Source organism: Octodon degus, unplaced genomic scaffold (assembly GCF_000260255.1).
Source record: "Octodon degus isolate 3935 unplaced genomic scaffold, OctDeg1.0 scaffold00038, whole genome shotgun sequence".
Taxonomy (NCBI): Eukaryota; Metazoa; Chordata; class Mammalia; order Rodentia; family Octodontidae; genus Octodon; species Octodon degus.
The window spans coordinates 5,125,522-5,138,220 of NW_004524614.1; the positions used below are offsets into that span (position 1 = coordinate 5,125,522).

Consider the following 12,699-nt stretch of genomic DNA (forward strand, 5'->3'; position numbering starts at 1 on the left):
CTTGCCAGGTAAGCACTTACTCTACTGAACCATCTCCTTGGCCCCCAAGGTTTGTTAATCTCATATTTCACACACAAAAAAAACTGAGATAGAGTCCTACCCCACTGGTCCCCCTAAAAGACTAAGCAACTTCAGATTTGAACCTGGGTATCCGAAGCTCAAGATTACACCCTTTGTGCACATCCTGTAGGGATGGCTCTTTTCACCAGGAGTTAGCAAAATAATTCCAAGTGCCAAAGCTCACATGTCATCTAGCTTGGAAACCCTCATTACAGGGAGAAAACTAAGGCGGGGCAACGGTAAGTGATATGTCATAAGGGCGAGCCTGACAGGAGGTAGAACAGCCGTGATGGCATCTGCTCCAAAAGGCCAGGCCTCCGCCCTCTGCACTCTACCATCTTACATGATGGTGCAGTGTGCTAACTCCACACAAATGCTTCATACTGAATCAGAAAAGGACGGGGTCTTCTGGGAGGCTTAAATTTGATTTTGTCATCTCATTCTCTGCACTGGACCCTTAAGAGCTTTTAATTTATTAACCATTTGGCTAAGATCTTCAGGAAAGGTACTGTTTTTCTAAAAACATCTGTCAATAGATACATCACCCGATACAGCTTTCATAGGGCAACCTAGGCAAAGTGTGTTAAGACAGACAGCTTGGGGCATCCGGATCTTAGGAAGTCAACACAAGTATTGTAAATGACCAATTTCCTTTATGGTCATGGTTTAGCAAGTCTTGGCTATTACATACCGCTTCTTCTGCATCTGCCAGCTGGCATCCTAAAAAGGAAGTCAGATTAGGGAAGGATGGCCGTTTCCTGGAGTCAAAGGCCCAGCAGGATTGCATTATGAAGTATCTGCAAGAGTGACAACACAGGACCAAAATGAGGAAAATCTGAATAAAATTCATGGACCAATTTTCCATAGGATGTCATACTGTTTATTGTGTAGAGCACATGACTGATGACATGTTTGTTCTGTGGTAAGCACGCTATTAGATTTTGTACTCATATTAGAAAGGAGAAATTAGATGATGGGTAGGGTTCCATTTAATGAAGTGTGGTGCAGAAGATCTGGTCTAAACTTCTGGATCCTCCAGCAAAGGAATCAAAATTTATTTATTTATTTTCGGTACTGGGGATTGAACTCAGGACCCTGCGCTTGCCTGGCAAGCGCTTATTCTACTGAGCCATCTCCCCGGCCCCCAAAATAGGTGCTTCTGAGGGTAGGCAAGGTTGAATTTAGTGCAGAATCTAAACCATAATGGGAAATTTTTCTCTCTTGTTTAAAGAAGAATCCTCTGATTCTTTTTTAAATTACTATTATTTTAAAATGTATTTGGCACAAGGTCTTACTAGTCACCTCGGACTATTAGTGCTCCTCTTGTCTCAGCCTCCCCAGTGCTGGGATTACAGGCATGTACCACCATGTTGCTGGCTCAGTGTGCCCGGGGGTGAGGCTGGCTCAGCATGTGGAGCTGGGGATCAAATCCTCCCCCCTTTTTTTTTTTTTTTTTTTTTTTTTGTGGAACTGGGGATTGAACTCAGGCCCCTGTGCTTGCCAAGGAAATGCTTATTCCACTGAGCCATCTCCCCGGCCCCACCTCCCCCTTTAAGAGAATTTTTATTTCACATTTTTTGTCATGTATTCTGAAATAGAGGGTCTGTAAGTTTCTAATTTCAACCAATCTGTAGTCTGACATGAACTTACATTTCTTCTGTAGCATAAAATGGCTGATCCATTTTAAATCCACTCTGGATGAGTTTATAGAAGTTAGCATCAACCGGAATGCCAGGGTAAGGATTCACACCTGAGAAAAACATAAAGCCAATGTGGCCATTCACAGATTCCTCCCTTGGTCAGTTTATTCATTCGCTTGATCACATGTATAGAGTTTCCAACAGCCAGACACAGCCTGCAGCTGGTTCTCCAACTGGATAGAGTGGTCATGTCTTTCCATGCAGGTTGTGGATCAGCAAGGAGGACTGTTGTTAGGAAATAGCACATCAAGTGGCACATGCTGTGACAGAAGCAAGACCAGGAGCTGTGTGGACTTCACAATTTCGTACTTAGGAGGTAAAAGGAGAGAGAGACAGGACACAGAGGAACAGCATGCACAGAGCTCAGAGCCCAGCGATGTGCCCAACATACCCAGCGAGAATATTTCCCAGAGCAGTATTCCATAGGACCAGACGTCGCTCTTGATCGTGTAGATCCCTTCAAATAAGCTCTCAGGGGCCATCCATTTCACAGGCAGTCGGGCCTGTGTGAACCAAGAGGAGAGCCGAGGGTGAATGTTCCATGTGTGCACCCGTGGCTTTTTTCTTTTACTAAATGGTGAAATGTATTATTTTCCTCAGGCCAATCTTTTTGCTTTCAAGCTACATTCTAATAATAGTAGCCTAGCCCGGTGCATAGACACACACACACACACACACACACACACACACACACTCCTTTTAAATTCATCTGGAACAAAGGCTTGTCCTGGAGTTGGCAGATGTAACAGCAGTTACTCACTGTCCATTATAAGGAAGGGCCAGTCCATTGTCCAGAGCTCAGTGGGACTTACCTCTGAGCTAAGTGGACTGTCCTGTCACAGCATTTCTCAGAAGAAGGTTAGTGGAAATGCACCCTTGGGAGCATAGGGAGGGGAGTTACTTCATCACTTCCAGAAATGAAACCAGGCTGGTTGCTGTGGCTTTAATAATTTCCATTGGCATGGAAGGTGCATTCTGACTGCCCACAGCCTCAGATCTGAATCAAGGCACAGGGTGACCTATATCTTGGGGCAAAGTATTCTGAATTCATTCCTTTTGTCATGGGTCAAGAAGCGTGTTTCATCTGCACATTTAATCTACCAAGTAAAATCAAAGCCCAAGGAAGAAACCATCATTTAAATCCCACACAAGGGGCCAGGGAGATGGCTCAGTAGAACAAGTGCTTGCCTGGCAAGTAAGTGCAAGGGCCTGAGTTCAATCTCCAGTTCCGCAAAAAAAAAAAAAAAAAAAAAAAAAAAATCCTACACAAATGGGAGAGCAGGTGAGTTCACTTCATTTCACTCATTAAAGAATTAACTGGATCCAAGTGGAATTCACCTTGCCACATACGAGGCAGGGAGACTATAGGGTAGAAGCTGCATATCTATGCAGGAGCATCCAGCAGACTTAGTGTCAGTTGTTGTAACTAATGAGCAGATTTTAACCGATGTTTATCTGAACACCGTTTAATTCTAGTTTTCACCTGTATTAGACATTTACACTGAACACACCTTTTATATTGGTTTTACTGTACTTTTCCCCCTACAAACCTATAGGGTAAGTGCAAGGGAAACACAATACTATGGAGGCTAGGCATAGATTTAGTTAGGACTTAACGTTCAAATTCATGCGCTGTGTAACTAACATGGAAAGTCAGTTCTGTGAGCCTCAGCTTCCACATCCACAAATTGGGTACTTTGATGGCTAAATTAATTAATATAGGTAAAGCACCTTGGAAAATGTTACCACATAGTAAGGGCTTGGTCAGCGTTTTTTTTTGTTTGTTTGTTTGTTTTGTTTTTGTTTTTGTTTTTTTTGCTGTGGCCATTGTAGCTTCACAAATGGAAACATGGAGTACGGAGAAACTGCCAAATCGAGTAACCAAAGGGAGCAGAATAGGGCCTAGGTCTTCTATCTCTTCAAAATTACTCTTTTAAGATGCAAAATTAAACTACTATTTCTAACAGGTTTTTTTTTTTTTTTTTTTGGTAAATAGCACATCGTCTTTGGTATTTTTTAATAAGCATGATTCAGTGATTTTTTGATCTCTTTGTATTAACAATGACAAGATGGAAAACATTTTAAAATTACTGTTTGCACTTTTAGAAAAATAAAAATTACTATTGAAGTAGTGTGTCCTGTAAATTTTATAGTTAATATTTAATTTATGTGTTGTACATTTTGAAAAATGCTTTACTGTAACACATTTTGTAGCTGAGGAAAATGAAGTAAGAACAGGTAATGAGATTTTTGTTTTCTAAAGTGAAGACTGCACTCAAAAGCCCCTAATGGATCTGCTTTGACTAGATGTCCTAAGGGTAGATGTGTAGCTGCTTCGTGCAACTTTTATCATAGGTGGATTATTCCCTGAGGCTACAGAAAAGTGTTTTAAGCATAAGGAAGCAAACTGTTATGAGGGTTTTTTTTTTATGTTTTCATAAATCAAAAATGCTCTGCAGTGAGTGCAGATGTTTACCGAAATAATGACAAAAGATAAACTAGCAGAATGAAAACATGGGAAGAAATAGCAGCCTCACATTGCCCCTGACAACGTAGTTAGAGTCATTCAGGATATCACGGGCCAGTCCAAAGTCACAAATCTTCACCACCTTCCCGTGGGTGACCAGCACATTCCTGGCTGCCAGGTCTCTGTGAACACACTGGAAAGAAGGAAATTGGAGTGTCATTTGCCGTAGTGCATTCCATCATAGGATGCCATCAGTCTCCTAGCTCTTGAGGAATTATGGACATGGTACAAGATGGATATAGGGCAAAACAAAAGCAGTGAGCCTGGGGGCCATGGCTAGGCTACTGTGGCTATCATTCATGCTGCCAGCGGGGATGGGTTCTCAGAAAGAAGATCCTGCTATAAGAAAGACATGTGAAGGGCACAATGAGGCTTGGCGAGACCCCAAGAGGATTTCTGAAGCTGTCCTCTACCACTCTCAGAGTGGGAGGGAAGAACACACATAATCTCTTTTCTGGTTGGGAAATGATGTTAGAAATAAAATGGAGCAAGAGCAAAGGAAGCATTCAAGAAACAAACATAATTTTGGCAAGGTTTACTGAAGTGGAATTAGGAATATTTGAATTGAGTGATGTTATGACATAAATCTAAGAGCAGAAAAATTAACTCTTTTCAGGAAGACTTTCAAAGGAACAAAGTGCTAGTTATTGAGACCCAAAGGAATTTCTTCAATCTTTAAAAAACAAAGGCAAACCCCATAAAAACTGAAACGCCAGTCCCATCTTCTTCCTCGCCCCAATCCCAAAGCCAATGTTTCGAGTGGCATCTGTTCGCATTTTGGCCCCTTTACCACTGTGTAGCCTACCTGCCCCCTCTCACTGCTGCCTCAGCAGCTTTGGATCATGCCCACAATGACCAGCCTGGCATCCATCCTGTCCTGCTGTGCTTTGAGTTCTCCATAGTTTCTGGTAAGACTGGCTATCCCTCCCACTTTGGCTTCTTCCCTTTGTAAATTCTGTATGTGGCTCTCCTGTTTCCTTCCTTCTGCAGTTTCAAATGTTTCCTCCAGGGCCCTCAGATGAGCCGATTCCCTTCCCAGAAATGCATCTTCCCTTCTGCATCCTCTACCAAGGCATCTCATCTAAGCCCAGTGATGCAGCTACTTTCCTCCACATCTTTTTCCTTTTTTTTTTTTTTTTTTGTGGTGCAGGGGATTGAACTCAGGACCCTGTGCTTGCCAGGCAAGCACTTATTCTACTGAGCTATCTCCCAGGGCCCTCCCCCACATCTCTATTTTGAACCTAAGCACTTCTCTTGCATTTCAGATCAGAGCATCCAAGTACTGTATCTACTACACTAAAGTTGACTCCAACCACAATCAAAATATCCACATCATCCCTTTATTCAAAATTCATCCTCCTAATTATAGGCTTATCCTATCCCATGTACCCTGTTGGTTTTCTTCAAAAACCTCTCCAAACCAAGGAAAAAGTCCTGCAGAATGCCTTTTCTGTTCTGTCTCTCTTTCTCCCTGCCAGGTCTAATGTGTCCATCATTCCGGAATTCCCATTGTTGTCTCTGATCATGTGATCAAAGATGTCATGTGTCAACTTTGATTTGTATGTCAGTTGTCTCCAACCAAAAACATGAATTTTGTGCCAAGGAGCCATGTGTCTCTCATCCATGGCGCAGTGGCAGCATGAAGAAGTGCTCAGCAGATGTGTGATGATATCAAGGAGCCCATGTAGGAGTTGGGGGGTGCACCCAAGAAGTGGCAAGGAGGGAAACCAAGCAGGTGATAGTAGTGGTGTGCATGATTCACAGGGGAAGACCAGGGCTAGGGGTGCAGCTCAGTGACAGAGCACTTGCCTAGCCTAGGTGAAGACCCAGCACTGTGGAAAAAAAAAAATCTAGAGAAGGTCCATAGGAAGACAGAAGGAAAAAAGATCTAAGAAATTGGACCTTCTTCAAGGTTTTGTGTTAGCGAAGTTATTGAAGAAAATGAAAAACAGTGCCCTTGATCACCAACCATGAGTAGCTTGAATATTTGTGCTCCTTAACTTTCAATGGAGATATAGCCCAATAGAACTGCTGTAAGTCAAAAATATTATAAGTCAAAAATGCATTGAGTCCAAGCAACCTATTGGACATCCAAGCCGTATATCTTTTTTTTTTTTTTTGGTGGAACCGGGGATTGAACTCAGGCCCTTGCACTTGCCAGGCAAGTGCTTATTCCACTGAGCCATCTCCCCAGCCTGGACATCCAAGCCTAGCAACAGTACCATGTGTGGCATCAGATGTGTACCTTTGTGCCCACTGAGGGTCACTTAGAGCTACAATCGCCATCATTGCCCAGCATGAAGAGAAGGGAGTAGATTTCACATCACTATCCAAGGACAGATTAAATTCAAAACTCCAAGTTCTGTACAGTTTCTACTGAACGTGTACGGCTTTCACACCATTGTAAAATCTTAAATGAGGTCACTGAAAGTGGAGATTGTCTACCTTTACTTAACTATGAGCAGCAAACTTGGCCAGGAGATCTAGACGGATATCTCAACATCTGCAAAGATGCTCATGGAAGCACTTCTGTCCAGATAGAGATGCAATATCAATAAAAGAATAAGAACTGGCCCCTTGGAGTTTCCTACGCGTGTGGCTCCCACAAACATACAAGGATGTAAATATAACTGTGTTCTTTTCCTGTTAATACGTCTACTGCCAATTTCATCAGTAGACTGAAAGACTTGCATCTTGAGGTAAGAGAGAATCTCTTGCCCCTCCAAAGGAAGAAAATGGTGAAGAAAGTAGAGGATGGATTTCACCTGGTTATAGGCAAGGGACATCTGAAATGGCAGAGAGCACAGGTAGAAGGGCAATGATGGGAAAATGCCAAACAGGAGAAAGACCATGGTTTGAGACAGGCTCCCAGGTCTTACTGCCACCACCCTGATGAATCTGGGATTAGCAACAGAGGTGGCAACAGAGACCAGGGCTGCCATGAGCACACAGCACAGCAGAGCAAGTGAGGCAGATGCTCAGGGTGGCTAGCTCGGCAAGCAGAGCACACTGAGGTTTGGCTTCCACGCAATTTCTGAATCAAATGTTCTGTATACAACCTGACTGACTGCCCCAGTAAGACAGGAAAATAGGGCATGGCAAAGCTGGCAGGGGAAGTAAGTGTGATCTGTTAATTATAAAATATCCCAGAACACATGGCCAGAGATGTTCCCAGAGCCCTGCATGTGGACTTCCCTCAAGAACCTGAGTAGGTTTCTGATAGTGTGGCCTATCCCTGATATAACCTGAGGAGTGGGTGATGCAAAAAGGATGGTCCAGACTGGGTGGTGCAGGGCCAGGGAGATAGCTCAAGAGAATAAGTGCTTCCCTGTCTGAGTTCAATCCCAGGTTCCACAAAAAACAAACAAACAAAAAACAGACTGGGTGGCACATGCCTATAATCCCAGCACTGGGAAGGCTGAGATAAAAGGCTCACTATGAGTCCAAACTGTGTACTGAGACCCTGTGCCAAATACATTAAAAAGGAGGGGAAAAAAAGGTCCACGCAGAATTTTGGTTTCTGTGTTCTCATTCCCATGGTGGTCCCCCTCACTCTGTACGGTGTGCTCCTCTTCCTGTTTTTACTTGGCCCAAACTCGCTCTGCAGGGGCTGTTTCTTTTTCTACCTTTACTAAAACTTTGCTACTGTGCTGCATTCCATGGCAGCTCTCCAAGTCCCTACAGTGAGAATGGTGAGAAGATGGAGAAAAAAGGAGAAGAGTCAGAATACAGAAAACTGAGGCCATATGGAGCCCTCTCTCCTGATGGGAAGGAAGAAAGGAAGAAGGGCTGGGGAAATAGCTCAACAGCGTAAGTGTCTGCCTGGTAAGTGCAAGGTCCCGAGTTTGATTCCCAGTACAAAAAAAAGAAAAAAAAAAAAAAGGAAAGAAAGAAGAAGAGAGAAGGAGAGCTCTAAGGGCTATAGCATATTTATTTATACTCTTGGCAGGTTGAATATCACAAGACACCTTTCCACCCAATAGCTTAACACCAAGGCTTGTTCTTGGGATAGCTTATTTACGTGACCTGCCTCAGGCACTGTATTCTTGAGGCTGCCCTTGGTCAATCTCCAGCTTCAGCCGCTCCCCACACTATTGTTTGTGTTTCTCTTGACCAGTTCTTTGCTGAGGACAGAAAGAACCTACAAACCACCTGCAGAAGGAGACTCCAGTACCCCAAGTCTCAGTACATATTTGTCTTCGCCAGCCAAGAGTAGCAGGTAAGGCCGGGAACATTAGTTATTGCTGTTTCTCTCTAAAAGGCAGTTTATTTTCTCTCTCAGCCAGTAACAGACCTATAAGCCCATCTGAAGTTTACTGCTATAGGGAGCCATAGCAGATTGCTTCAAAGCCCAGGGCATCTGAGGACCCATAAGGACTTGCGCTCACAGTCTGGCGTATGCACGACAGGATGCATTATGCAAGCCTGACTTAGCACAGACAACCACACGTGCACTTCACGTCATGACCATATGCGGGAATGTGAAGCTTGATAATGGTCCACATACACAGGACAAACAATAAGGATGCCTGCTGCTGCTGCTGCTGCCCCCACATACTTCCTTTTCCTTGGGGATCTGACCCGTGAAAATACCTCTGCAGTGCCCTGACCCCGACATCTCTTCTTTTTTTCCATTTGCTGTCACTCCATGGAGTTAAATAGACAGAAAGCCTGTTTCATCCTGGTGTTTGTGTTTTCTGTGATACTTTGTTCAGTTTTCTCACTCTTTTGGGGAACAACTGTTGCTGGTAACTTGGTAGACTGCTTGAGTGACTGCCTCCCTCCCCGGGGCTTCCTCCTCTTTTACACTCAAAGACTCATCTGTGCTTTAGGCTCCTAAATGGCTGTTGCTTTCTCACAACGCTATCTTAGTCAAGGGCCCCATCTCATCATGTGACTGACTGCCTGTTTGGGTCACCCACGCAGGATCTGCCACGTTTGATTTCAAGTGATGCCATTGTTGTAGGCAGGTGAATTAGACAGAAATATAGGCAGTCAGACAGGGCCAGGCCTTCAAGGAGACAAGATGGAAGATAAGATGACTTTACAACTTGGAAGAGACAGACACTCCCATATGGGCTACACCTCAAAACCAAGACAAAAGAAGAAACACAGCTACATACTTCCCTAGGGATAGGCATCAGAGATTGATATTCTAAATAGGTATCAATCACCTTGAAAGAGCCCAAATGAATCACTAGCCCAACCCCCAACAGGAAGAGACCCTGTCCCATATTCATGCCCACTTGCTAGGTGACTCGCTTCCCCATTTGGTACTGGATTTAATCAATTTTACCTGAGCAATGGTGCTTGTAATCTCATTGGTTGACCATAGCTTTGTCCTACCTTATGCCCACATAAGCAAGTTCCCATGTCTTCTCTGCCACCTTAGACCCACCTCACTGCATGGTTTTCCTCTATAAAAGTCCCTGGAAGAGACAGTTTCCCAGGAACAACCTGCTGGGGTCCCCCTCCTGTACCTCTCTGAGACAGGAGCTTTCTTTCCCTCAATAAATATATTCTGCTCATAACCTCCATTTGTTCCTAAAATTCATTCTTCGGTTTTAGAGAACACAAACTTCTCCCAGGTTTCTTTTCAGGTTGGGAGATCAGTGTTTCTCCGTGTGTCATTTGGAGGTTTCCCTGTATCACCTTGGTCACCGGAAATCCTCACCCCTGTACATAGAAGCCAAGTGATTTCAGGAAACATGTAGGCTTGCTCTCTCTGCTGAGTTAGGCTAGACCCTCTCCTTGTTTCATCTAACAAAATGCAGGTAATTTAGAAACATTTTTCTGAGAGCCTGAGCAGAAAAAAGATCTGCCAGTAAAGCTTACTTCAAGCGACTATAATTCTTAGGATTCTTGAAAGTTTTTTGTTTTTTGTTTTCCTCTCACAGAAGAGGATTCTGACTCTACTGCCTTAAAATACTAAAGTTTTTACTACTAGGGTAAATGCCAGAAGGACTCTTTTAGGTAGCTCCACCCCGCTTGAGTGGCTTATCATGGCTAAGGGTGTGCCCTGGGGACCCCACCCTGATCTCATGGGAGTTTCAAAGTACTAGGTAGTACCATCAAGCAGCTCACTCCCTCTCCCTAAGGAGTTGGTGGGGCCCAGTCAGGAGACAAAGAGCCCTCAGTAGGGCTTTCTTCTATGCTTCTGTGAAAGATGCTGGTGCTCAGGATAGAAATGTCTGTCCAGTGAATACCTGAGTTTCACAAGGGACACTTTGTGGGCTCAAATTGGATCTCCTACCTGCATGTCATTTTAAGTAACCAAGATCTAGTTCTATGTAGAGCCATCAAGTGGCTCAATAGCTCTATGCTCCTATGAAAGATAACACCATCACCGTGGTTTCAGACTGAGACATTGTCCAGTGAATACTTGAGTCTCACAAGGGATGCTTTGTGGGCTCTTGGGGCCTCCTCCTTCTTCATGGGTTACCATTTTAAGGACTTGAGACTTAGTTGTCACTTACTCCAGGCCCCCAAGATGAGCCATGGGAAACATAAACCATACTCCATGCATTCCACCAACTCTGCCACTAGGCCTAATCTGGAAAGGAGGCTGCCAACTGCAAAGTAACACCTGTAAAGCACAAGCAGGATGGTCTGTCTTCCCAAGCAGATTACAGTCATGCATTGTTAAGGGATTCCAAAAAGACATGTCTAATCTCCTTGGGAAATCAAAAGGCTGATAAGGAGACAAAAGGGGCAGCCCTACAGGTCCTTCTGGACCTCATCCTTATTCCCAGTTCCTGAGGAACCATTCTGGGCCTTCTTCAAGGGATACAGTGATAAGCCATAAAAACCCTACACAGAAATAGTCACTAGAACTTCATTCTTTACACGAGTCTGGTCATGAAGAGTTGGATGAGAACCAAATCAAATTAAATAGTTAGGTTTGATGCTGACTTTATGGGGAATATTGATTTGGTTCTCTGCCCAGTTCAGTTTATGACCAGCATTGTGGAGAGAATGCAGTTTGTGGACCAAGGCAACACTGTAGTAAGGTTATTTTAGTCATTAATTCTTTTCCCATTGTCTTCTGACAGGTTTTTCAACCCATTCGGTGAGCCACAGCACCCAAGACAGTTGGAAGTATATACTCCATAGAGTATAGAAGAAGAAACCATAGAAGACAGAGCTCTACTTCCTTAGTGCTCCCATAAAGAATTATGGGGATTCGTGTGTCTCAGGGAAATGAGACAGATTAGGTCATGGCAAGGCCAGCGGGGGAAGTAGGTGTTGACAGGTTGCAGCCCGAGTACAAACTGCTAAATTAGCATGGCCCGATTCAACATGGCTGAATCTCCAAAACAGCAGCTTATCTCCCCAGTGACCACTTCCTCCTTCTTTCCCACTCCAGCTCTGGATACAACTTCCTCTTACCTTTCCCGTGCACACAAGGAGTCTCTTATTAGCTCCTGTGTGTCACTGAGCCTGCCTCTCAAGCTCCGCCCCTAGCAAAAGCTCATAAAGTGTCAGCCTCCCTGTCTCAGGTCAGAGGATCTCCCCACCTGCCTGCCTCTATGATCCGCTCCGCATCTTCAGAGTTAATAAACACTCCCCCCAACGCCCCCACTTATTTCTGCTTCTCTGCTGAGTCATCACCAAAAAACCTAACAGGCGTGACCTGTTAATTATAAAATCCCAGGACACATGCATAGAGCAGTTCCCAAATCCCTGCACATGGACTTCTTGACAGAACTTGAGCAGGTTTTCGATAAATCTGATGTTAGTCTCAGGAGTGGGTGACAGAAAAAAGATTTCCACATTGAGTTTTGCCTCTGTGTTCTCACTTCTACAGCAGCCCACCCTCATGCTGTGGGGCGTGCTCTGTTGGGAGGTGCAGAAGCAGAAAAATTGGTCAAATGTGTAGGTGGGACTAGGCAACGTGCCTAAAGCATACAAGCTACCTCAGTCCTGAGGTAAACATCCTATTTGGTTAAGGTTGGCTATTAGTTGCTAGGCAACCTTGTATCTCATGTTACTAACTTTGCAAAGGTATAAATAAATGTCTCTTTTGTTTTGCTCCTGGGGTCCTCTCACCAATCAGGCAGACGAGCCACCATCTAACCCAGTTTTTGTCTTCTTGTCCATCTTTTCCTCATTTCTGCTGCTGTTTCTCCCCGAGTAGAACTGATTGCCCTGGGACCAACAGATCCTTACAGTACTCCTTTTCCTTTTTTTAGTTGGCCCAAAGTTGTTCTGCAGAGCAGTTTCTTTTCCTAACTCTACAAAACTTTACTACTGCTTGTACTTGTCTTAACCAGGTCTTTGCTCAGGACAGAGAACCTAAAAGGTGCCAGCATAGGAGATTAGGGCATGGCAAAACTGGCTGGGGACTAGATATGACCTGTTATTTACAAAATTCCAGGACACATGCAACAAACAGGTCCCAAAGCCCAGCAT

At 44.1% G+C, this 12,699-nt stretch overlaps 1 protein-coding gene across 1 annotated transcript in view; it reads right to left on the reverse strand.

Annotated features, from left to right (window-relative positions):
* Positions 1-12,699, reverse strand: part of Flt3 (fms related tyrosine kinase 3) — a 51,075-nt gene that overhangs the window by 6,356 nt on the left and 32,020 nt on the right. Inside the window, exons 16-19 of the mRNA XM_023715053.1 lie at positions 4,298-4,420; positions 2,152-2,263; positions 1,711-1,810; positions 752-857 (exon numbers count right to left, since the gene is read on the reverse strand). Of these exons, the coding sequence (XP_023570821.1) occupies positions 752-857; positions 1,711-1,810; positions 2,152-2,263; positions 4,298-4,420 (441 nt within the window). The remainder of the gene's footprint in view (positions 1-751; positions 858-1,710; positions 1,811-2,151; positions 2,264-4,297; positions 4,421-12,699) is intronic.